This window comes from Cucumis melo, unplaced genomic scaffold (assembly GCF_025177605.1).
Source record: "Cucumis melo cultivar AY unplaced genomic scaffold, USDA_Cmelo_AY_1.0 utg000841l, whole genome shotgun sequence".
Taxonomy (NCBI): Eukaryota; Viridiplantae; Streptophyta; class Magnoliopsida; order Cucurbitales; family Cucurbitaceae; genus Cucumis; species Cucumis melo.
The window spans coordinates 5,493-32,303 of NW_026124245.1; the positions used below are offsets into that span (position 1 = coordinate 5,493).

Below are 26,811 nucleotides of genomic sequence, written 5' to 3' on the forward strand. Positions count from 1 at the left end.
AAATTCAAACATTGTAAAAAAAGCACTTCAAGACCCAAAATGGCAATTAAGTGTGTGGATGCAACAAACCGAGTCTCAAACAAACCTAAAAGGTGTTCAAATCGTGTCTAAGTATCACTTGAACTATCAAAATGACCCAACAAAACTTAAGTGTAATTTCGTAAACCATAACCTACCAAAAAATTCAAAAAGTGTGGAAAAAGCACTTCAAGACCGAAAATGGCAACCAAGTGTGTTAGTGCCACAAACTTTGTTTCAGACCAACCTAAAAAGAGTTCAAAACGTGTGTAAGCTTTCAAAACGATCGAACAATGCTTAAGTATAAGTTCGCAAATCACAACCGACCAAAATTCCAAAAAGTGCGATAAAAGCACTCTAACACCCAACATGTCAGCCAAGTGTGCAAGTTCAACAAACTTAGTTCCAAACCAAAATAAAAAGAGTTTAAAACCTCTGAACATTGCTTGAGTGTAAATTCGCAACTCATAACCGACTAAAAAGTTCAAAAAAGAGTGAAAAAAGCACCGAGGACCTAAAATGGCACAACCCGACCAAGCATGTAAGTGCAACAGACTTAGTCTCAAACAAACTTAAAAAGTGTTCCAACCGAGCCTACGTATCACTTGACCTTTAAAAGCAACCTCACAAAGTTTAAGTGTAAGTTTACAACTCCCAACGTACCAAAAAGTCAAGAACTGTGAAAAAAGCACTTCAAAGACCACAAAAGAAATGGCAACCAAATGTGTAAGTACAACAAACTTACCCTCAAACCAACCTTAAAAGTGTTCAAAACGAGTCTAATTATCACTTGAATTTTAGAAACGATCTAACAAAGCTTAAGTGTAAGTTCGTTACTCATAACCTAGCAAAAAGTTAAAAAAAAGTGACAAAAGAGCCTTTCAAGACCCAAAACAAAGTGCGTAAGTTCAACAAACTAAGTTTAAAACAAACCTAAAAGGTGTTGAAAACATGTCTACGTATCACTTGGACCTTAAAAAACGACCTAAGACATCTTAAGTGTAAGTTCATAGCTCACAACCTAGCGGAAAGTTCAAAAAGTGTGAAAAAAGCACTTTAAGACCCAAAGTGGCAACCGTGTGTGTGAGTGCAACAAACTTAGTGTCAAACCAACCTAAAACGCATTCAAAACATGTCCAAGTATCACTTGAACTTTCAAAACGATCTAACAAATCTTAACTGTAAGTTCGTAACTCACAACGTACCAAAAAGTTCAAAAAAGATTGAAAAAAAGCACTTCAAGACCTAGAATGCCAAGTGTGTAAGTGCAACAAACTTAGATTCAAACCGACCAAAAAGGCATTCGAAACACGTCTTAGCTTTCAAACGACCCAATGACGCTTAAGTGCAAAAGCTTGTAACTCATAACTTGCCAAAAAGTTCAAAAAAGTGTGGAAAAAGCCCTTCGATGGCAATCATGTCTGTATGTGCAACAAACTTAGTTCGAAACAACCTAACACCTGTTCAAAACATGTCTAAGTACCATTCGAACTTAAAAAATGGCCTAACAATGCTCAAGTATAATTTCGTAACTCATAACCTACCAAGAAAATTCAAACATTGTAAAAAAAGCACTTCAAGACCCAAAATGGCAATTAAGTGTGTGGATGCAACAAACTGAGTCTCAAACAAACCTTAAAGGTGTTCAAATCGTGTCTAAGTATCACTTGAACTATCAAAATGACCCAACAAAACTTAAGTGTAATTTCGTAAACCATAACCTACCAAAAAATTCAAAAAGTGTGGAAAAAGCACTTCAAGACCGAAAATGGCAACCAAGTGTGTTAGTGCCACAAACTTTGTTTCAGACCAACCTAAAAAGAGTTCAAAACGTGTGTAAGCTTTCAAAACGATCGAACAATGCTTAAGTATAAGTTCGCAAATCACAACCGACCAAAATTCCAAAAAGTGCGATAAAAGCACTCTAACACCCAACATGTCAGCCAAGTGTGCAAGTTCAACAAACTTAGTTCCAAACCAAAATAAAAAGAGTTTAAAACCTCTGAACATTGCTTGAGTGTAAATTCGCAACTCATAACCGACTAAAAAGTTCAAAAAAGAGTGAAAAAAGCACCGAGGACCTAAAATGGCACAACCCGACCAAGCATGTAAGTGCAACAGACTTAGTCTCAAACAAACTTAAAAAGTGTTCCAACCGAGCCTACGTATCACTTGACCCTTAAAAGCAACCTCACAAAGTTTAAGTGTAAGTTTACAACTCCCAACGTACCAAAAAGTCAAGAACTGTGAAAAAAGCACTTCAAAGACCACAAAAGAAATGGCAACCAAATGTGTAAGTACAACAAACTTACCCTCAAACCAACCTTAAAAGTGTTCAAAACGAGTCTAATTATCACTTGAATTTTAGAAACGATCTAACAAAGCTTAAGTGTAAGTTCGTTACTCATAACCTAGCAAAAAGTTAAAAAAAAGTGAGAAAAGAGCCTTTCAAGACCCAAAATGGCAACAAAGTGCGTAAGTTCAACAAACTAAGTTTAAAACAAACCTAAAAGGTGTTGAAAACATGTCTACGTATCACTTGGACCTTAAAAAACCACCTAAGACATCTTAAGTGTAAGTTCATAGCTCACAACCTAGCGGAAAGTTCAAAAAGTGTGAAAAAAGCACTTTAAGACCCAAAGTGGCAACCGTGTGTGTGAGTGCAACAAACTTAGTGTCAAACCAACCTAAAACGCATTCAAAACATGTCCAAGTATCACTTGAACTTTCAAAACGATCTAACAAATCTTAACTGTAAGTTCGTAACTCACAACGTACCAAAAAGTTCAAAAAAGATTGAAAAAAAGCACTTCAAGACCTAGAATGCCAAGTGTGTAAGTGCAACAAACTTAGATTCAAACCGACCAAAAAGGCATTCGAAACACGTCTTAGCTTTCAAACGACCCAATGACGCTTAAGTGCAAAAGCTTGTAACTCATAACTTGCCAAAAAGTTCAAAAAAGTGTGGAAAAAGCCCTTCGATGGCAATCATGTCTGTATGTGCAACAAACTTAGTTCGAAACAACCTAACACCTGTTCAAAACATGTCTAAGTACCATTCGAACTTAAAAAATGGCCTAACAATGCTCAAGTATAATTTCGTAACTCATAACCTACCAAGAAAATTCAAACATTGTAAAAAAAGCACTTCAAGACCCAAAATGGCAATTAAGTGTGTGGATGCAACAAACTGAGTCTCAAACAAACCTAAAATTTGTTCAAATCGTGTCTAAGTATCACTTGAACTATCAAAATGACCCAACAAATATAATTTCGTAACTCATAACTCATAACCTACCAACATGTCTAAGTACCATTCGAACTTAAAAAATAGCCTAACAATGCTCAAGTATAATTTCGTAAGTCATAACTTACCAAAAAAATTCAAACATTGTAAAAAAAGCACTTCAAGTCCCAAAATAGCAATTAAGTGTGTAGATGCAACAAATTGAGTCTCAAACAAACCTAAAAGGTGTTCAAAACAAACCTAAACCAAACATGGGAACAATCAAGAACAACCTCAAGATTTTCAAGAATGGCATGAAAACATGCAACAAAAACTATTAAGAAAGCAAAAATTACCTCAGGTAGTCTAGAATTTCCACCAAGAATTAAAGAACCTACAAGATTACCTCAGATGATTGGAAACAAAAAAGAAGACCTTTGTATAGATTTAGATTCTTCTAAGAAAGAGGAATTAATTCCTAAATCTTCATTCCAACATTCCTGCAAGATTTCAACCCCTAACTTTGTTTCATACCCATTCAACATTACAGAAACATGAATCAAAAAAGTTTCCAAGATTCAAAAGCAGAATCCGACTCAAACAAAAGAGAAATGCAATTTCATTCAGATTTTCAAGTAAAAAAGATAGTTGTTTCAATATCCAATCTCAAATTCAGCAGACTTTAATTTTTTTTACAAAACCAACATTAAATTAAAGACTATATCAACCTTAATTTTCATGAAGTATTCCAAACCTCTCAACTTAAATAGATTAACATTACCTGTCAAGATCGACATTACTATCGATTGCAAAAGTTAAAGAAATGGGAGCCATGGAATCTCTCGCCCATTTCTCAATGAATCCAGTGCCCCTCTTGTTATGGTTCTTCTATTCAATGTTAGCTCACCTCCTTTTCCAGCCTACATCTTTTAGAAATCAAACTTAATCATGCGATTGAAACGACCAAAATTGAATTCAATTAAGTCACTTCATTCTTAAAAATTTGAAAGCGAAATTAAATGAATTTAGAATCACATATTCACATTGAGTTTACTTGATATATGTATGAATTTAGACTCATATATGTATGTGTCTACTTGACCTAACCGGTTGGACTCTAAGGGATGGGTAGGTCTGGTTTTGGTTAGGCCAAGAGTGAAGAGTTCCCCACACAAGCTCTGATACTGAGGGAGCTCAACGCATTCTACTTGACCTAACTGGCTGGAATCTAAGGGCTAGGCAGGTCTGGTTTTGGTTAGGCCAAAAGTGAAGAGTTCCCCACACAAGCTCTGATACTGAGGGAGCTCAACGCATTCTACTTGACCTAACCGGCTGGACTCTAAGGGCTAGGCAAGTCTGGTTTTGGTTAGGCGAAAAGTGAAGAGTTCCCCACACAAGCTCTGATACTGAGGGAGCTCAACGCATTCTACTTCACCTAACCGGTTGGGTTTTAAAGGCTAGGAAGGTCTGGTTTTGGTTAGGCCAAAAGTGAAGAGTTCCCCACACAAGCTCTGATACTGAGGGAGCTCAACGCATTCTACTTGACCTAACCGGCTGGACTCTAAGGGCTAGGCAGGTCTGGTTTTGGTTAGGTGAAAAGTGAAGAGTTCCCCACACAAGCTCTGATACTGAGGGAGCTCAACGCATTCTACTTCACCTAACTGGTTGGGTTTTAAAGGCTAGAAAGGTCTGGTTTTGGTTAGGCCAAAAGTGAAGAGTTCCCCACACAAGCTCTGATACTGAGGGAGCTCAACACATTCTACTTGACCTAACCGGCTGGACTTTATGTGCTAGGTAGGTCTGGTTTTGGTTAGGCCAAAAGTGAAGAGTTCCCCACACAAGCTCTGATACTGAGGGAGCTCAACGCATTCTACTTGACCTAACCGGCTGGACTTTAAGGGCTAGGTAGGTCTGGTTTTGGTTAGGCGAAAAGTGAAGAGTTCCCCACACAAGCTCTGATACTGAGGGAGCTCAACGCATTCTACTTCACCTAACCGGTTGGGTTTTAAAGGCTAGGAAGGTCTGGTTTTGGTTAGGCCAAAAGTGAAGAGTTCCCCACACAAGCTCTGATACTGAGGGAGCTCAACGCATTCTACTTGACCTAACCGGCTGGACTCTAAGGGCTAGGCAGGTCTGGTTTTGGTTAGGTGAAAAGTGAAGAGTTCCCCACACAAGCTCTGATACTGAGGGAGCTCAACGCATTCTACTTCACCTAACTGGTTGGGTTTTAAAGGCTAGAAAGGTCTGGTTTTGGTTAGGCCAAAAGTGAAGAGTTCCCCACACAAGCTCTGATACTGAGGGAGCTCAACGCATTCTACTTGACCTAACCGGCTGGACTTTAAGGGCTAGGTAGGTCTGGTTTTGGTTAGGCGAAAAGTGAAGAGTTCCCCACACAAGCTCTGATACTGAGGGAGCTCAACGCATTCTACTTCACCTAACCGGTTGGGTTTTAAAGGCTAGGAAGGTCTGGTTTTGGTTAGGCCAAAAGTGAAGAGTTCCCCACACAAGCTCTGATACTGAGGGAGCTCAACGCATTCTACTTGACCTAACCGGCTGGACTCTAAGGGCTAGGCAGGTCTGGTTTTGGTTAGGTGAAAAGTGAAGAGTTCCCCACACAAGCTCTGATACTGAGGGAGCTCAACGCATTCTACTTCACCTAACTGGTTGGGTTTTAAAGGCTAGAAAGGTCTGGTTTTGGTTAGGCCAAAAGTGAAGAGTTCCCCACACAAGCTCTGATACTGAGGGAGCTCAACGCATTCTACTTGACCTAACCGGCTGGACTTTAAGGGCTAGGTAGGTCTGGTTTTGGTTAGGCGAAAAGTGAAGAGTTCCCCACACAAGCTCTGATACTGAGGGAGCTCAACGCATTCTACTTGACCTAACCGGCTCGACTGTAAGGGCTAGGCAGGTCTGGTTTTGGTTAGGCCAAAAGTGAAGAGTTCCCCACACAAGCTCTGATACTGAGGGAGCTCAACGCATTCTACTTGACCTAACCGGCTGGACTCTAAGGGCTAGGCAGGTCTGGTTTTGGTTAGGCCAAAAGTGAAGAGTTCCCCACACAAGCTCTGATACTGAGGGAGCTCAACGCATTCTACTTGACCTAACTGGCTGGACTCTAAGGGCTAGGCAGGTCTGGTTTTGGTTAGGCGAAAAGTGAAGAGTTCCCCACACAAGCTCTGATACTGAGGGAGCTCAACGCATTCTACTTCACCTAACCGGTTGGGTTTTAAAGGCTAGGAAGGTCTGGTTTTGGTTAGGCCAAAAGTGAAGAGTTCCCCACACAAGCTCTGATACTGAGGGAGCTCAACGCATTCTACTTGACGTAACCGGCTGGACTCTAAGGGCTAGGCAGATCTGGTTTTGGTTAGGCCATGTTTTCAACAGCACATGTTTTCAACACATATTATTAAGTATGTACAGTATTTACAATATTTAGAAAATGAATAGCATGTCTTCTACGCATTTCTATGCTATCAAAGAATGCATTTTCAACATATTTAAGATATTCAAATGACAAACACAATCACAAACCCGAGCTCCATGCTCAAGGGTTAGGCAGACATGCTTGTCTAAACTAGAAAGCAAATTAGACATGGTATTTATTTTAAGAATAAAGACATTGAAAAAGTTTAAAATTTGAACATTTCTGGCAAAATGAAAATTTCCCAAAGGACATAGAACATGCAAAGCTACAACCCTACCCCCCACTTAAAACTTTAATTTGTCTTCAAAGCATTTTAAGCAAGATTGTAAGGATCGAAAAAAGAGATAGGGAACAGAAAACTTCCCCTTGCTTGCAAAGGTTCCAAATTCGATTAGACTCCATTTTTTCCTTTATTCCTACAAAAAGAAAACAAGATTTTCTATCAAATTTTATTAAAGAGGTTAAACTAAAAATTTATGGATATCTAGGATGTTAAAATCAGCGAGAAAAATAAGTCCTCCTGCCTTAATAAGAACATCCTCAACTATGCCTAAGGGGCTAACATATAGGACCTATCCACTTATTGGATGCTTACATTGGTCTTTTGCAAATTATTTAACCCCTAGTTCTTTTCCCACATACCCCACAAATCATCAATTGATGGGTATCTAAATCCATATCCTCTTAAGCTTGGAATGAGAACTAAAACCACCGCCTACACACGAGTATTTTTCACATGCATCAGAATAATACCATCACCCTAAATAAATAAAAAGGCTACGATCTTGGGGTCTACATATAATCTATCAATTCCAATTCCTTGAAAGTTAAATTCTTCCATCTATTACAGCGAGGAAAAGGGATACTAAACATCCAAGTACAACGAAACATCCATCATACGTTCCACAATTTAATTATAGATCAAATATCATCCCAGATTCGTTAATTTGTATGCACTTCAAAATTTTAGACTACTTGCTTAGTTGCTTTCACATGGGAGACTTCAGCAGCTGGTTTTTAAATGTTTGCATGTGGAAAAACTTCATAGCAGCTATGAAATATCTATTCAAGATACTTTCATTGGCCACTCTCTAATCTACTTTTTCTGTGATTTTATTATGTCAAAAGAATGGAATGATCTAGAGTTTCACTAGCGGTGCATTAAGGATCCCATCCGAAACGAGATGCATAAAAGTGGACAGACAGAAAAGACAAGCATACCAGTCCAGAAGCTGGTGGCATTCCATATTCCAAAGCAGGAAGAAAATCATCATCAAGTGTCACTTCATAAGAATCATCCTCATCTTTTTGGCAATTGAAGTCCAAAGAGTCATTACATAAGAAACGAGATACATAAGAAACAGCTGAGCCATGCTTCTCATTGTGTTGCCTGATCTGGTCTTCTAATCATCCTCTGTGCCAATTTTGTTTGTTTTAAAAGAAAAAGATCATTACAACCATTCCAATTATCATGGAACCGGAACACTAAAACGTTCCAATAGAAACTATTATTTCTTGACATGGCACATAAACCAATAATGCACAAGTATACCAAGCAAGAAGAATAGAATGCTCATGTAGAGCTTGGACGCACATTGTTATGGAGTTAAGCACATAACACATAACAAAAACGATTCCTTTGGTAACCTTTCGACTGAAAGGGTCTATACAAGATGGAACAAAGTACAGGAAAGTTATCTTCCAAAAGGTGATAGACTATCCAGTTTAACTTGAGTTCAATACTAATGTACTTTCTCTCTTTCAAATGCCATGAAATTGGCTAAAAAGTTTCATCATCTGTGCACCCTTCTAACATTAATGATTGATATAATCACCTCTTACCTGATAAATACGATCGATCAATTCGAAAAATGCATTGGCCAGCTCACGACCACAAATGAAAAGTTCAAATCTTTCTGTAAACCCTGCATGGCTAATAATGCACAAGAAATGAAAATTTTTAACCCCTCCCAGGTAAGAAGAAAGAAAAGATAGAAAAGACATTCAAACAGCTGTTGGTGTAAAGATTTGAGATCTCAATCATGGTCATCCTCCAATAATTTCCCAAAGAGGAGAATAATTGAATATTTTAGGATGGAAAACAAAATTGATAATGACCCAGAGCTTATTTCTTTGGAGTTCTTGTAGATTACTAAAGGGATTAGACAATACGACTTTGTGTTTTAACATCAAGAGTGGATATCTTGTTATAGCACAAACTTAACTTAGGACAGTATGCTCCGTAAATTATGCTTTTATGTTTCTGCTTGAATAATTAGTTGTTTTTGTGTGTGCACTCTCACATATATATTCTAAATGATGATTATCTTTCTTGTCCTACAAATGAATCCTTGGTTACAAATGGAATGGACAAATTTGACAATAAGATTGATAGAATCTAAGCCAGCAAAAGGCTGAAGTTTCATACCTGGGGGAGTGGAAGAACTGAAAGAACGTCAATTGTGAAGTAAGATAAAAAGAATCTCCAAGCTCTTGTGCAAACACCATCATCGGCTTCATCAAGTTTTGCATTATAAAATTTGGAATATCTAAAATGAAAATGACAGACTATAAGAATTATGTAGAGGAAGTCTATGATTGAGCTAACAATTACAACTACTATTCTCATCTTGTTGTCAAATCCAACACATCTTTTGCCTTAATCAACCAACAAGGTGTAACAGAACAAAGGATCCAACAAGGTAGCAATCACACACAACATGACAAGTATTTCATTCCACAAATGAAGAAATACCGGGTTCCTATCACCCAAACATTTAAGATATCCCAAACCTTTACTCCTAACTTCTCGATCAAATCTTATGTTTCCAAAACTCGTAAGCCTATCAAAACTAGTAGTAAAGCTTGTTGAAATTGATCTCAATGTTCTCAGTGAGCATGTTTCTCCAATATACGAAGGTTTACTCCTGGACAGGGGACAAAGCAAGTGGAACAAATGAACCAACAGATACTTCTACTATTTGATTTTGAAGAAAAGAATCACAGGAGATGGGGGACATCAGAAGAATTTCAACCGCACACAGAAAACAGATAAAAAATAGTATAGTTGACAACCCAACAACCATTTAACTGCAATACTTCCTAAATGATTAGCTGGTAATTATTTAATCTTAGAAGAGAACTAGAAATCGCCCTGGTCTATAGACAATACATAGAGAAATGACAATGATGTGAGTGATTGTTACTAAAGGAAAAAAATAGTTTACTGATGATGAATTGAAGTAGCCTTTCCTTTGTAATTGAATGATTTAAAGAGTGATCTAATGAATGTTATAAAAAATAAATGAGGGGAGAAACTCAACCATGGAGAGAAAATGGATGGTGAATGAAGTACCAAAAAACAAACTAGCAAATGCAGTCATAGTTAAAATAAAACCATCTTCAAAAGTAGTCATAGCTCAACCAAATGGCACTTATTTTCTACAAACCCAACTACTTTTCACTTTTTAAATATTCAATTTGTGTTAGTTCCTACACACAAAAAGATCACAAACTCCTGAAATGGATAGAATTACAGGGCTACAGGTTATAGTATTTTTGTGAATCTAAAGCAATTATGAAGCATAACCAAGTAGCAAACACAAACACTTGATGAAACTACTAACAGTCACAAAAACTTTGGAAGTTAGAAGTGCAGAGAAAGAAAGTGAGAGAAGTCAATTCTGGCAAAGTGAGAGAAGTCAGTTTTGGCTTAAAAAATCCCTTTTGACTCCTTCCCAACTTCCCAGATGCAGTTGAACCCCTTCAAAATGACCACAACTGACTCAACTTACAGTAAAAAATCAAATTGAGTGAACATATGGCAAGTGGGTCCAATTCCTTTTACCACATAAAACTATAATACAAGTTCTTTCACTACCTAAAACCCAAATTCCACAACCACAGTTATGCAAGAAGAAGAACAACAACAAAAATGCCTCTCAAACTCCAACAAGAAGTACAGAAGAACTTGAATTCCAAAAGGGAACTTTACTTACCTCCGTACATCCATGGCTGAATTGAGTGAGCTAGAAATTAGAAAACACAAAGAATGAAGCTGATTTTGAGGTGCATCCGGAAGGCAATTTAAAGCTTTTGGCAGTAGCTATGTAACAAGTTTCCAAAGTGAGCCACCATAATCGACTAAAAATGGAAACCAAAATGAATGAGCAATCAATGAAATATTAAGTATATCTGAAGAAACAAACATATTATTCTGATAAACCCTGCATAATTATTCTGAGATTATAAAGATGGTGTTTAAAATTGTATTCGATTCATTTTAAAAGGTTAACCATGAAAAGGAAGAACAGTGGAGACCATGAACTACTAAAGGCATGCAATTTTTCACAATATCATGATGAGAGACTTCATGCTTTAAGTAGTCTTTGACACAAATCAAGACTATAAAGTGTCGAACATTTTCTAATCTTTATTAAAGTTTATCTTTTTTCATGCTTTAGTAATAGAACTAATTTCACTTAACAAGGTCCAAAACTTGATGATTAATCTTGAGTTTATGATTTCAACCGCATACTGAAGTCAGTTCAACCAATCTACGAAATTACAAAATTAAAAATATAAAGGATGGCATACAAATTATATATAGACATTTTGGACAACTGCAACTTTTTTTTAGTACACGGTTGCAGGGATAGGGGTGCACTCAGGTGCGCATATTAGCACGAGGAAGATAAAAACCTTCATTAGAAGCCGAGTAACGGCTGCCATTGTGGATACACACTCCTCTGTTAAATTTTCTACACCAGATTTTACATCTTCTCTAATCTGTGAGATGATTCAACATAAGACCAAATTAATTTTTCATATTACAGGAAAATATCATTTCACCACACAAATTAAGAAAAAAATATACCAAAACATCCATAACCACACCACGTAAACTACCTTAACAACAGAATCAGACAACCCAGGGATGGAATTCTCAGGAACGGTCTCCATACTGAGCTTCCGCTTAAGTGGGTTAGAAGATGGAGCAGGCTCTTCAACTTAGTCGGCGAGGGTTTGGAATCGGGAACCATGGAGTTGGGAATTTGGGATCTGACGGTGAAGCATTTTCTTTGGAAGACGACATAGGCTTCCGAGGGGTCTTCCGCCCTTGATTCCGGCGCCGTTAGCGCATGGAATAGAAAATGGCAGTGGATCGGCGAGATGGGTATTTAGCAAGATAGGGTTTCTTGGGTGGATGCTTCATTTTAGAGAATAGAAATTGAGAGAAAGGAAGAGTGAAGATTCTGAGGAAGACGAAGGAGACAAGAGATCGAGAGAGAAGGGGAGGCGGAGAGAGGGGGAAGAGGAGGGAGATAGTTGCCGTTGAGAAGAAAGATGAAGAAATTTAGAAATGAGAGAGAAGCTGCGAAGGGAAGTTGTTTTTTGAAATTTGAAATGAAATGAAATGAAACTTTTTAATTTTTAACTAAGTTATTAGAGATTTTGAATTAAAAAAATAATATATAATTAAAGTTAAAAGAATGTATACGTGCATACACATTTTTTGCAAAAGAATACTTAATGCACTTGTTTTTTTAAATAGTTTTTAGACAAACTATTATAAATAGTGATACTATTTTACTAATAGACATTATTTAATAGAATCTAAAAATTTAATATATTTAAAAACGACTCTAATTTTTAAAACAACTCTATTTTTATATTAATAAAAATAATAAAACAGATAAAATATTTTTCTATCAAGTATAAAAAAATTTATCTCGGAGAGGTTTCTTATTAAACATAAATAACTATATGTCATTAAAATATTTTATTTATAAATATTTTAAAAAATAAATTCTGTTATTTAAAATAATTTCTTCAGAACTTTTCATCAAACTATGTTTTTTCCATAAATGATTTATTTTGTATTTCTATAGCCACGTGGAGAAAAAAACAAAAGGTGTGGAAATGTGTCCTATCGAGCGCCGATTCGATGTTTCGTTTTAGTGCCCGAAATTCAACCATTTATCTATTTAACTACAATTTACAATAAATCACAACTCATTCTTATTTCTTAATTCTCCCTATTTAAGTATTCCGTAATTAGTTATAAGTTTCCACCATATAATTTGATCACAATTGAGTCTTATCATATTTCATGACTTTAGTTTAATATTTATGGGGAAAATATAAAAAAGTACATAGTCGTTTCTATAAAAAAAAAATAAAGAAACCTAAATTCTTTTGAAACGTTACAATATTGTTATTATTGTTTACTTTGGAAATAGTTGCAAAATTAAAATTAGATTCAATAGAATCTTGAAGAAATTTCTAATACTAGGATAGCAAGAGATTCATAAATTATTTATAGTACCTTTATTGGCTATATCTAAGCATTGCTTAAAAATTGTAAAAGAGCACTTAAGCTCCCTTTTTTAAATAGCTATCTATGTCGCAAAAATGTGAGCGTTCAAGGCATTGTGGAAATGGCTCGAAGTTGGAATACAAAGAAGGTCCACCCATAGCTGCTGCTTGCTGACGTAGATTCTCAATCACACTTAATTATCTAATGTATAAAATTTTCAAAATTTTATTTATTTGTTTTTCCTTTTCAATATTTGGTAATCTCCTTTAACCAAGGAACAAATTAACCCCCACCCTCTGGACCAACAAATTTTGACAGAACACAATAAACTCTTCTTTACCCATTTCTCATTTTTCAACCTCCTGCCTACTCTTTTTACCCAAAAATAAAAGCTGTAACTCTCTTTTATATAACCTCTTCTCTAACTTTTTCAAAAAAGTTCTTAAGCTGTATTGTAAGATTAATGATTTTTGTTAAAAAAAATAATGTTATCTATTAACTAATCAAATGGTCCAAAGTTTAACATGGTATATTTGTCAGAAAGTGAGCATCAAAATGACAGATTGTTAGATGTATATATTTCATTAACTAAGAGTTGTTAAGAACTTCAATGTATGATCAAGCTTTTGATTTCTTATCATGCTTGCTGGGGCTATGGATATATCTTTAGCATTCGGTAGAAATTCCAGGACATGGGTGGGTAAAAAAAGTTTTCTAGTTTTATATCTGCTCTTTGTGAGAAAAAAGAAAAATGCAAGAGAGGTCTTAACTAGAAAGACAATAAAATTAAAAGTAATAGTATTAAGGGCAGAATTTGTTCATCACCTTATGAAATTGTACTTGGATTGGAAAACCACGTGAACGACTTAATTAGGACTTGAGGAATGATCTAGGATTAGGAAAACCACAAATCTTTTTCCCTTTTTTTTTTCACAACCACCAACTGAACAGAACACTCTATCTCCATTAATGAGTGAATATTTATAAGGCAAAGATCTCAAACTGATGCACAATTCATTATTTGAACTTCCTTAAAAAACAATCTACGAATCTAATCTTGCTTTTGTACTTACCATTGGATACATGTACTCCATTTGGATTTTAAACCTAATTGTCATATTAACTAGATTTTCAATCTACTATATTGTCTACAAAGATAGATTGTAAAAACTCAAAATGGATCATTTATGGGTCTACTCGCTTACCTTCTCTGTATTTTGTTCATTCAAAGACAAGGGCCAAACTTGTTCAACTACAATAATGTCTCTATGTTACGAGACTTATGACTAATGACAAATATTATAATTTTATTTCTTTCTTTTTTGTTTACTGTAGTATGACTAATATTGACTTTAATAACTCTTTGCTCCACAAGGGCTAAGTGACTTCAAGTGTAAAAAAGTAACTAGTAGCTGGGAGGTAGTTATACATTTCATTGAATTGGGATACTTTATGTTTTTTTTTTTTACGGTAGGATTCTTGTACTCAAACTGATGTTTTATTGATTTTACAATATCAGATTATGTATATGACTATTTAATTCCCCAGATCATTTTCCAATAATTCAAAAGAATGTCTATTCTTGCTATTATGAATCTATAGAACGAGAAATAATTAGGGACATGCATAATAATAATAATAATGCTTCAGAACCAACTTCCTTTCTTTGTTCTTCAAGCTATGTATGACCAGCTAGTTTCGTCAAATAAATATTTTCCAACGAACATAACCAAGGTTGGGATATATGATGGAAGAAGGTGATGTTCGAAAAAAGAAAAGAAGGAAGAAGAGCATCCATAGCTACGAATTCACATGAAGAAGAGGAACTCGACGAACTCAAATGGCAAATCGGAGGAGTGGGTAGCAAATTAGAGAGATGGAGAGAGTTTTCGTGGAAGGGGAAGGGTAATTTCACAAATAATCAAAGACAAACCTTTTTTATTACCAACCAATTTTTAAAGATTTTATTAGGTATGACAAAATATAAATCTATATTGTTACCTTTATCTATTCAATTTTATTCAACTTAACTTTATGTTTTCTTTTTCTCTCCATCTAACTTTTTCGATGATCACCTCCCTCCCTCACTCACACCTCACCTCACCTCCGACGGTCACACCACTTTCAGTCTCTTAAATCTGGTTGTCTCCACTCCAACATCTCTCACTCTTACCGCTACCGCCATGCCATGCCACTCTCACTCTCTCATAGCCACGATCACTTTCAGGAATTTAAAAAATATATAAAAAAAAACATATGTTGATAAAAGGCAAACTGTGAAGCCAAACCAAACCACATAATGCAATTTGATTTTCGATTTTGGTCTGATTCTATTCTAGAAAACACAAGCTCCAACAAACTATGAACACACCCATATATAATAGGGTAGATTATTAGTTTAGTCTCTTTTTTTCACTTTTTTTTCAAAATATTTAATAACACATTAATGTTAACACTATTAGGCCAACCAATAATAATAACAATAAAATTTATAGCTACATGATTTTATGTATCAATACTTCATCCTATCTAACCTATTTGTTCAACCATCAAATATTGCTTATGTTTATGGATGTCTCTTAGCAATTGCCAAATAACATGGCTAATTAAGCAATAATTAAAATCTCATATACTAGTTCAACGAGTCACTATAATTTTGATCCCAGGGAATTTGAGACTTTGTATTGAAAAAAAACAAAGGCAGGTAAGTGTCAACAATGTATACATCGATAATTATGTAGAAAAAATGTAGTCCATGAAACCGTTGCTTAATTAAATAATTTATAAATACACTAAAGTCTAAATTGAGCTGGGCCATATATTCGAATGTTAGGGACTGCACGAAGGTTTTCATATAGATAATTCGCCAATTCTTCCTGTTAGCATACAACACCTCCTCGTCGTTAGACTAAAGTCTTAAAACTAGTAAACATATTTATCATATCATTCTGAATTTTCAGTGTTCCAGGTAACCTAGTTGATAGAAAAATAATACATAAATTCCTTGATTAAAGAAAAAAAAATTCTATTACTAACTTACTATGAAGGTATTTATTTAGTTGATACCCTGATTTAGTTGCTTCACGCATTTTTCACCGCCCAAAAATTCTCAAACAAAGGGTATATACCAAATTTCAATCAACTCACTTCGTAACTATGAATTTTTTGCATTTCGATCCTAGATAGATAATCAATAGCAGCTCCCCAAACCAATTGCTTCTCCAATTGTAGGCGTCCCAGCTTCAAATCTAACGAAGGGGGATATGAGTAATTAGTAGAATTAAGGACAATATTGTCCACCAAAAAGACTTCTTAATGCAAATATCAAAAGGCATTTGGGTAGAAAGAGAATACATAGAAGAGATGAAAGGATATGTAAAAAGGCATCAATTAATGAATAGTTCGAATAAAATAGACATCACAAAATGTTAGCACCATTCAAGAAGTCATCTATTTAAATCTCATAATGACTTCAAAAAGATGATTTATCAAGTGTCAATTATTATGAGAACAAATGAGCAAACAAATAATGCTAAATAAACGACAGTTATTTAGGTCTCTTGCAATTCTTGAGCCCTATATATTGAACGTTTTAATTTTTCCACATCATATAAAATAAATACATTGAGAAAAATTTCATTTTAAAGTAAAAAGAAAAGGACAAAATTGCAACCATGGAGTCCACTAACCTGGAACGAGGTTGTGCAAATGTGGAATGGTCAAGAAATCTCCACCATCTAGAGCCATGTAGGACCAAATATGAAAATTAGATATTGACTTCCTAAAAACGAACTGATGCAATTTTAATTTCATAACTTATCTTCTCAAAGGACATACCTAAGAATGGAGGCATTGCAAACAATAGATCAATCTACAAGAATCCAATGCCTGTAGGCCCACACATCTGAAGCATGTTTATTCCTTATCTTCATATGCCCAAATGTAAGGCTTGCCATTTAATTAATAAGAAAACAACCTAACCTTGTGAGAAGAAGCAATAAGAAAGTCAGCATCAAGTGCCTAGATGTCGACAACTATGTGTAGAACACTCTAGCACGAATCTACAAGCACTTTTGCCCCAAAATGATGTGCTAAGCCAACTATTTCTTCAATTGGAAGAACATAAGTTGCAGAGAAAAAAATCAAATCATACTGAATTCCACTATTTGCATATAGTTATTATTAGAAAGATATCAAGAGTAACTGGACACAGATCAAGAGAAGGAAAAATGTCTGACAGTTCTTTTCATTCTTCATTCATTTGACTTTATTGTTTTTATTCAGCTGCAAACCTTTCCACTAGAAGTGTGATAACTGAAGTAATATGATAACACTTCAGTTTGAAATATTCACCTACTACTTGTTTTATTTGAGTAATGTTTATAAATTGAATGGTATAAAAAGGAAATAGATTAAAAAAATGCTAAATATCAAATAGAATGGTGTACCCAATACATTTTGAGACATGATAGGTAACCACAAGCTTTGTTTTTGTTGAAAACATTTCCTTTAACTCTAGTAAGTTTGGGACATTATGTTCACCTAAACTTACAAACTTCAGAACAACACCGGTCCTTTCAGCTATAAGTTGCCAAGGAACAATGGCACTATGATGTTCAGCAACCGTAAGTATGATTTGCACTGAAAGAATAGATTGTTACAGTTTAAACTTAAAGTTAAAGCAGTATATGGCTACACATGTTTAAAAAGATAAAGGATGCAACTTCATGATGTAGGAATGTAAAACACTTTCATTAACTTAAATATGAAATCATAATCTTCACAAATAAAACCTTAAAGCCTACTGTTAGAATTAGTAGGGCTTTGTCCTTAGAGTATTTTTGGAAAGAATAATATATAAGATTTTATTTCCTAAATATTTCCTAGATCTTTTCCTTTCTTACTCCTATTGTACTATATTTATTTTCTCTATTTGTACCAATTGTATTCATAAGAAAAATAATAAAAACTAAAGTATCGTGGTTTTTCTCCCAGTTCTCTGGTTTCCACGTAAGTCTCGGGTTGTTGTTAATTGCTTTCAATATGGTATCAGAGCAAAGCAATAACAAAACCCTAGGAGAAACCCAGATCGAAATTGAACCCGTCACTGTCGTCGCTGCCGCCATGGAGAAACTGCTTCAAAACCTACAGAAACCGCCGATCTACCCAACGGGAGTGGTTTCGCAGTCGTACGAGCCACCGTCTGACCAGAAGATGCTTCACGCGCCGCTTCTCTCCAGCGCATGGGCCGTTTCATCTCACCGCCCAGCCCATTCCCTTTTACGCGCCGTCGGATGTCCAACCGTCAAGCCCTTCCGGGCATTCGCATCCTCACGCGCCGCCTATGAGCTCCGGACAGCAACCCTCAACCGTAAATCTTTCAAATCTGTACAGTAAGCATCCGCTGTACGTTGACTCTTTACAACAACCGTTGTTTTCTGGTAACGGAATTAATCAACCTTAGAACAGATCAAACATTGAAGCGGGTGAGTCTTTGATGCATTTCAAACCAACCGAGTTACCGATGTATTCCAAGAACCCGATAACTTCGTTCCCTAATTTACTGTCAAATTATATAACTGGCTCTTTGGGTTCGTCTACAGAGAATTTTTCAGGTGAAAAATTAAATGGGCAAAATTATTTTTCTTGGTCCCAATCAATAAAGATGTTCCTCGAAGGTCGCCACCAGTTCGACTTCTTAACTGGAGGGACTGTACGTCCTCTACCAGGAGACGCCTTGGAACGACTTTGGAAAGGGGAGGACTCACTTATTCGGTCCATGTTGATTAATAGTATGGAACCACAGATCGACAAGCCTCTACTATCTGCTGCCACAGCAAAAGATTTGTGGGATACAACTCAAACCCTTTACTCGAAACGACAGAATGCCTCTCGGTTGTATACACTGCGAAAACAGGTCCATAATTGCAAACAAGGGACTCTGAACGTGACTACCTATTTTAACAAGCTCTCTCTCCTCTGGAAAGAGATGGATTTGTGCAGAGAGACAGTTTGGGACACACCAAATGACGATACTCAATATGCTAAACTTGAAGAGGTTGACCGTGTTTATGACTTCCTTGCAAGACTTAATCCCAAATTTGATACTGTTTGTGGTCGTATACTCGGACAAAGACCTCTTCCCTCCCTAATGGAAGTTTGTTTTGAAGTCCGCCTGGAAGAGGATCGCACTAATGCCATGGGTGTACTACTACCCCTACCATTGACTCCGCTGCCTTTAGCGCTCGGTCCTCAAATCATGACAGTGACAAGAATAATGGGAAGTCAATTCCTGTGTGTAAGCACTGCAAGAAACAATGGTACACCAAGGATCAGTGTTGGAAACTCCACAGTCGTCCCCCAAGAGGTAATAAACGATCCTCCAACGAGAAACAGAACTCATGACGTGCATACATTAGTGAGACTACCCCTGCCAGCACCTCTCAATCAACTGATCCTACTGCGAGCCAGACCAAGACTCCGACTCTGGGTGCCATTGCTCAGTCAGGTATGCCTCAGTCCCTTGGGCTTATTAGCGTTGATGGGAAGAATCCCTGGATCTTAGACTCAAGGGCTATAGATCACTTGAAAGGTTCTTCGAAACACTTTATCTGTTATGCCCCGTGTACCGGTAATGAAAAAATTCGAATAGCTGATGGCTCTCTAGCTCTAATCGCTGGCAAAGGACAAATAGTTCCCTCTGACGGTTTTACTCTCCAGAGTGTTTTGCATGTCCCTAAACTGTCTTACAATTTGTTATCTATAAGCAAGATCACTCGTGAATTGCATTGTAAAGCTATCTTCTTATCTGTATCGGTTTATTTTCAGGACATAAGCTCGAGGAGGACGATTGGCACTGCTTGACATAGAAGGGGACTTTACATCCTTGATGATGATACCTCCTATAGTAGTTTGTCTAGGGTTAGTTTACTGTCATCTTACTTTAGCACTTTTGAACAAAGACTGTATGTTGTGGCATTTTCGACTGGGCCACCCAAACTTTACATATATGCAATATTTATTTCCCCACCTTTTTTCTAAACTTGATGTCTCTTCTCTATCTTGCGATATGTGTATCCGGGCTAAACAACATCGGGTCTCTTTTCCCTCACAACCATATAAACCTACACAACCGTCTACCCTCATCCATAGTGACGTTTGGGGTCCTTCCAAGGTCACCACCTCATCGGGAAAGCGGTGGTTTGTAACTTTCATCGATGACCATACTCGTCTTACCTGGGTCTACCTAATAACAGATAAATCCGAGGTTTCGTCCATTTTCCAAAACTTCTATCGTACTATTGAAACATAATTTCATAAAAAATTGCAATTCTTCGAAGTGATAATGGTCGGGAATTCCAAAACCATAACCTTAGTGAATTTCTAACCTCCAAAGGGATTGCTCACCAAACCTCATGTGCCTACACTCCTCAACAAAATGGAGTGGTCGAACAAAAAAAACCGTCACCTTGTGGAAGTAGCTCGCTCCCTTATGCTTTCCACTTCCCTTCCATCATACCTGTGGGGAGATGTTATTCTTACAGCCACTCACTTAATCAATAGAATGCCTTCTCGTATACTCCCCCTTCAGACTCCCTTAGATCGTCTTACCCCTCTACTCGCCTTGTGTCTGAGGTTCCTCTTCGTGTGTTTGGGTGTAACGTCCCAACAAACTCGTTTTTGTTCATCTTACTATTAATATTTATGTATGGTCTTGGATAAGACAAATTTATTGGGAGAACCTTATCATTTTGAATTTTCCGGTTTATTAAAGTTGGGTTTTCCACTTTTTTTATTATTAAGTATTTTTCTATTATGTTACCTATTTTAGTATTTAGAAATTATTTAATGAGTTATTGCTAATTGAAAGGAGGGTTGGTTGAGTTTGGTGAGATTTGGAGAGAGAGAGGAGATGGTTGGTTTGGGTTATTTAAAGGAAAAGAAAAGAGATATTGTCTTATAAAAAGCCTTGGGTCTCGTGCGTAAAGAAGAAGAGAAAAATCAAAGAAAGAAAGGGGAAAAGAAAAGAGAAAAAGGGAGAAAAAAATTTATTCATAAAACCCTAGCCGCCGCCACGAACCCGAGCCGCCAAGCCTTCCTCTCTCTGTTCAGCAGCGCAGTCGAGTCTGCAGTCCACCCGAGCCGTCGCCGAGCTTCCAGCCGCATCAGAAGAATCGTCCAAGCCGATCCGCGCACGCCGAGCGTCCGCCGCAGCAGCCATCTCTCGCAGCCGTCGCCTGAAGCCGAGCCCGCGTCACCCTTTGCGATCCGCAGCCGATCCGTCATCCAGCCGCGTCGCGCCGCTTCGATCCGACGCAGCGCAGCCGAAACGTCCGTCTGCAGCCGTCGCCGAGCGAAGCCGTGGTGTAGCCGGACCACCCGCAGCCGTCGCGCCACCCGGATCCGGAAGCCAGCGCCTCGTCGCGTGAGGACCCGACCGAAGCCCCGCTCCGTGACCCGAAGCCTGGCCCGTGCCGCGTGCCTCTGACCCGGAACCCGAGCCGCGTGCACCCGCGAGCCGAGCAGCGCCCGCGTGCGAGCCGCACGTGCGTAGACGCTGTACCAAGCCGAGCCGCGCCTGTCTGCACCACGAGCCGCGCCAGTCTGCGCCGCAAGCCGAGCCGATCTTCAACCTCCAAGCCGAGCCGGTCCCTGTTCTCTTTCCAGCCGAGCCGCCAAGCCTAATTTGGCTCCTGCCATCCAATTTTCGATAATTAAACTAATTATTTTGGCATTACCCAGTAAGACTCAATGACTTTGGACACTAAATAATTTAATTTGGAATTAAATTAAATTATTTTCCTTAAGGGACGTCTTGGACCAAGTAACTGCTGCAGCGTGAGATTTCTTCAGTAGGGGCTTAGCATTGCAACCTCTTTCTAGGGTAAGTCATTTCAACTGAATTTTGAACCGTTAGTTGTTGGTGACTTAATTACGAATTTTGGCGTATTAAACAGTTAGGACCTCGTTGCTTGGAAAGCACACTTGCCTCGCGGTTAGAACTCGCCAAGTAAATCTCCAGGTAAGAGATTTCTACTACTAGCTCCATGTTTAGAATTATGAGGTCACGTATACCTTCAATTGTGCATGTCGAGGACTAGACTGTACGATGCATGAAATTAATGATAGTATGATGCGATTGATGATATGGTTATATTATAGCATGATGTTGTGATGACGAGAACTGTTATGGCTGTACGACGGGTGTCGAGATGGAGAGTGTAATGATGATTTATCTGTTATGTTATATGATGACGCCATGTGTATGTATACTGCGATTAGGGTACCTGTTAGTTTAACCTGTTAGAGTCGTACCTGCATGGGTGTCCTTCGGGATCACCACCTATTTAGGACTGTGCGGTCCGACGGGACACCAGTCTAGCATGGATATAGATATGACTCGAGTGACTCGACGGGGTCCTCGCATCCCGATTGTCCTAGGTGTCCCCCGGGGCACCGAAGACCAGAGTTACGTTCCTACGGGAGCGCATGTTGCACGTGTTCGGGAACGTGCCAGCGATTGGGTACCAGTTACAGGACTCGGACAGGAAGCTAACAGGCACCTAGTGGGACTAGTAGTGGGTCCCTTACTGAGTATTTTGTACTCACTCTTTTCATGTCATGTTTTCAGGTAGAGGACGAGGTAAGGGCAAAGGCAAGCTGGCGAGCGACCAAAAGTGACCGTGGCAAGCCATAGGGATTTCTGCTTCCGCCTATTCTTGTTTTTGACTTTAGTACCTGAGTTTGAGTATTCTTCACTATTTACCATTTCGTTTTAGATAGGGCCCGAGTAGGACTTTAGAACGAAACATCATTTTTTTTTTTGCATGTTACCTTGTTGGATTTTCATAAATAAATTTCTAAAACCTTATACGTTTTTACTAAATTTTGTCCTAAACCACTTGTCCTATATTTAGTAATGACTTCGACTCAGTATAAGGAGTTGGGCCGTTATAGTTGGTATCAGAGCACAGTGTTTTAGGTTCTGTAGACTGACCTACGATGTAAGTCATTGTTTTGTTTTGGTTTTACTTCACCCTATGGCTATACGGTCCTTCGACACTCGCCAGGTATGTCTAAAGCCTTGCTAATGTTAAGATTACAATTTTGCCTGAATAGACTAGACCTAGAGATAGGTGTGTTAAGTTCTTGTGGTGAAAAGTTTTGTTGGTGAATTTTAGGGAGAATGCCGCCACGTAGAGGTGCACGCCGAGAAGGTGGTAGGGGAGGCAGAGGAGCTGGTCGTGGCCAGCTGGAGGCGCAACCTGCTGCACCGGTGGTCGACCCTAACGCACCGGTCACCCAGGCGGATCTCGCCGCGATGGAGCAGCGTTATCAGGACATGCTGCAAGCTGCTTTGGCACCTTTCCTCGCCGCCCAGCAGAACCAGGCCACCCCTGTTCAGGCCCAGGCCGACGTTCCTCCAGCCCCTGAGGAAGCTCAACCCGTACCAGTTCAACTGTCGGCCGAGACTAAACACTTACGGGACTTTAGGAAGTATAATCCTAAGACCTTTGACGGATCCATGGACAACCCCACAAAGGCCCAAATGTGGTTGACGTCCATAGAGACTATCTTCCGGTACATGAAGTGCCCAGAAGACTAGAAGGTGCAGTGTGCAGTTTTCTTCTTGGAGGATAGGGGCACCGCCTGGTGGGAGACTGCTGAGAGAATGCTGGGGGGCGACGTCAGCAAGATAACTTGGGAGCAGTTCAAGGAGAACTTCTATGCTAAGTTCTTCCCTGCCAACGTGAAGCACGCTAAGCTGCAAGAGTTCCTAAACTTGGAGCAAGGCGATATGACGGTGGAGCAGTACGACGCCGAGTTCGACATGCTGTCCCGTTTTGCTCCCGATGTGGTAAGGGATGAGGCTGCCAGGACGGAGAAATTCGTTAGAGGACTCAGGCTAGACCTTCAGGGCATTGTCCGAGCTCTCCGGCCAACCACTCATGCTGATGCACTACGAATAACACTGGATTTGAGCCTGCATGAGAGAGCTGATTCGTCTAAGGCTGCCGGCAGAGGGTCAGCCTTGGGACAGAAAAGAAAGGTGGAGATGCAGCCTGACGTAATACCGCAGCGAACTCTGAGGTCAGGAGGTGTCTTTCAGAGACACCGACGGGAGCTTGCAGCAGCCGGGAGGACTCTGAGAGAGCTACCCGCTTGTACTACCTGTGGGAGAGTCCACGGAGGTCGTTGCTTGGCTGGAAGTGGAGTCTGCTTCAGGTGCAGACAGCCGGGGCACACTGCTGATATGTGTCCTCAGAAACCCTTTGAGACGACACCGCCCCAGCCTTCTGCTTCCCAGCAGGGGAGAGTTTTTACCACTACTCGGCAGGAGGCCGAGCGAGCTGGTACAGTGGTGACAGGTACGCTCCCAATTTTGGGGCATTATGCTTTTGTACTATTTGACTCTGGGTCATCCCACTCGTTTATATCTTCTGTTTTCGTTCAGCATGTGGGTTTGGAGGTAGAACCTTTGGGTAGTGTTTTGTCTGTTTCTACTCCATCTGGGGAGGTCCTGTTGTCCAAAGAACAAATAAAGGCATGTCGGGTAGAGATAGCGAATCATATGTTAGACGTGACCTTACTAGTGTTAGACATGCAGGATTTCGACATGATTCTAGGCATGGATTGGCTGTCAGCTAACCATGCAAATATAGACTGTTTTGGCAAGGAAGTTGTCTTTAACCCTCCCTTCGGGGCTAGTTTCAAATTTAGGGGGGCAGGCATGGTATGTATACCCAAGGTCATCTCAGCCATGAAGGCTAGTAAACTACTCAGCCAGGGTACTTGGAGCATCTTGGCAAGCGTAGTGGATATTAGAGAGCCAGAAGTTTCCCTATCTTCCGAACCAGTGGTAAGGGAGTACCCTGATGTTTTCCCCGACGAACTCCCAGTACTTCCGCCTCCCAGGGAGGTAAACTTCGCCATCAAGTTAGAGCTGGGCACTGCCCCTATCTCGAGGGCCCCTTACAGAATGGCTCCAGCCGAGCTAAAAGAGTTGAAGGTCCAGTTACAGGAGTTGCTGGACAAAGGTTTCATCCGGCCCAGTGTGTCGCCTTGGGGAGCCCCAGTGTTGTTCGTGAAGAAGAAGGATGGGTCGATGCGCCTTTGTATTGACTACCGAGAGCTGAACAAGGTGACAGTTAAAAACTGCTACCCTTTGCCCAGGATTGATGACTTGTTCGATCAGTTGCAGGGAGCCACTGTCTTTTCCAAGATCGACATGCGGTCAGGCTATCACCAGTTGAGGATTAGGGACGGTGACATTCCCAAGACGGCCTTTCGTTCGAGGTACGGACATTACGAGTTCGTTGTGATGTCTTTCGGCTTGACTAACGCTCCTGCAGTGTTCATGGATTTGATGAACAGGGTGTTTAAGGATTTTCTAGACTCGTTCGTCATAGTCTTCATTGATGACATCTTGATTTACTCTAAAACTGAGGCTGAGCACGAGGAGCACTTGCACCAGGTTTTGGAGACTCTTCGAGCCAACAAGTTGTATGCCAAGTTCTCCAAGTGTGAATTCTGGTTAAGGAAGGTGACGTTCCTTGGCCACGTGGTTTCCAGTGAGGGAGTTTCAGTGGATCCAACAAAGATTGAAGCGGTGACCAACTGGCCTCGACCGTCCACAGTTAGTGAAATTCGAAGTTTTCTGGGCTTGGCAGGTTACTACAGGAGATTCGTGGAAGACTTCTCACGTATAGCCAGCCCGTTGACCCAGTTGACCAGGAAGGGAACCCCTTTTGTCTGGAGCCCAGCATGCGAGAGTAGCTTTCAGGAGCTCAAGCAGAAGCTGGTGACTGCACCAGTCCTGACAGTGCCCGATGGGTCGGGAAACTTTGTGATCTATAGTGATGCTTCCAAGAAGGGACTGGGCTGTGTCCTGATGCAGCAAGGTAAGGTAGTTGCTTATGCCTCCCGCCAGTTGAAGATTCATGAGCAGAACTACCCTACCCACGACTTGGAGTTGGCAGCTGTAGTCTTTGCACTGAAGATATGGAGGCACTACCTGTACGGTGAGAAGATACAGATTTACACCGATCATAAGAGCCTGAAGTACTTCTTCACTCAGAAGGAGTTGAACATGAGGCAGAGGAGGTGGCTCGAGTTGGTGAAAGACTATGACTGCGAGATCCTGTACCACCCAGGTAAAGCAAATATAGTGGCTGACGCGCTGAGTAGGAAGGTTGCACATTCAGCAGCGCTAATCACCAAGCAGACCCCCTTACTCAGAGATTTTGAGAGAGCCGAGATTGCAGTCTCAGTAGGTGAGGTCACCGCACAGTTGGCTCAGTTGTCAGTTCAGCCAACCTCGAGGCAAAAGATCATCGCTGCTTAGCTGAATGATCTTTACTTGGTCGAGAAGCGTCGTATGGTAGAGACAGGGCAAGGTGAGGACTTCTCCATATCCTCTGACGATGGCCTTATGTTTGAGGGACGCTTGTATGTGCCGGAAGACAGCGCAGTCAAGACAGAACTTTTGACTGAGGCTCACAGTTCTCCATTTACCATGCACCCTGGAAGTACGAAGATGTACCAGGACTTGAGGAGTGTCTACTGGTGGAGGAACATGAAGAGGGAAGTGGCAGACTTTGTTAGTAGGTGCTTGGTGTGCCAGCAGGTGAAGGCACCTAGACAACGTCCAGCCGGGTTGTTACAACCCTTGAGTGTGCCAGGGTGGAAGTGGGAGAGTGTGTCGATGGATTTTATTACGGGACTGCCCAAGACCCTAAAGGGCTATACAGTGATCTGGGTTGTGGTCGACAGACTCACGAAGTCGGCCCATTTCGTGCCAGGGAAATCCACTTACACTGCCAG

The 26,811-nt window shown here is 39.6% G+C and overlaps 2 protein-coding genes across 31 annotated transcripts in view; both read right to left on the minus strand.

Annotated features, from left to right (window-relative positions):
- Positions 1-1,675: 1,675 nt before the first annotated feature.
- The window catches only part of LOC127146612 (cyclic nucleotide-gated ion channel 1-like), a 45,443-nt gene continuing 20,307 nt past the window's right edge, over positions 1,676-26,811 (minus strand). For 4 of the 24 annotated variants that reach the window (XR_007818049.1, XR_007818050.1, XR_007818043.1 and 1 more), the window contains 2 exons: positions 4,026-4,170; positions 1,676-3,744 (listed from right to left, as the gene is read on the minus strand). Coding sequence is in view for 6 of the 24 variants with exons in the window: in XM_051080775.1 (XP_050936732.1) it covers positions 9,328-9,595; positions 10,667-10,773; positions 11,370-11,456; positions 11,577-11,630 (516 nt within the window). In the remaining 18 variants the exon portion in view is untranslated. The other 20 variants (XR_007818040.1, XM_051080779.1, XM_051080782.1 and 17 more) reach the window with 18 other exon arrangements.
- LOC127146613 (cysteine desulfurase 1, chloroplastic-like) overlaps positions 15,671-26,811 on the minus strand; it is a 54,153-nt gene continuing 43,012 nt past the window's right edge. The window contains exons 2-6 of one of the 7 annotated variants that reach the window (XM_051080786.1): positions 17,530-17,628; positions 16,825-16,963; positions 16,677-16,724; positions 16,135-16,235; positions 15,671-15,863 (exon numbers count right to left, since the gene is read on the minus strand). In XM_051080786.1, coding sequence (XP_050936743.1) covers positions 15,780-15,863; positions 16,135-16,235; positions 16,677-16,724; positions 16,825-16,840 — 249 coding nt within the window. In that variant the 5' untranslated portion in view covers positions 16,841-16,963; positions 17,530-17,628 and the 3' untranslated portion in view covers positions 15,671-15,779. The other 6 variants (XR_007818059.1, XR_007818062.1, XR_007818061.1 and 3 more) reach the window with 6 other exon arrangements.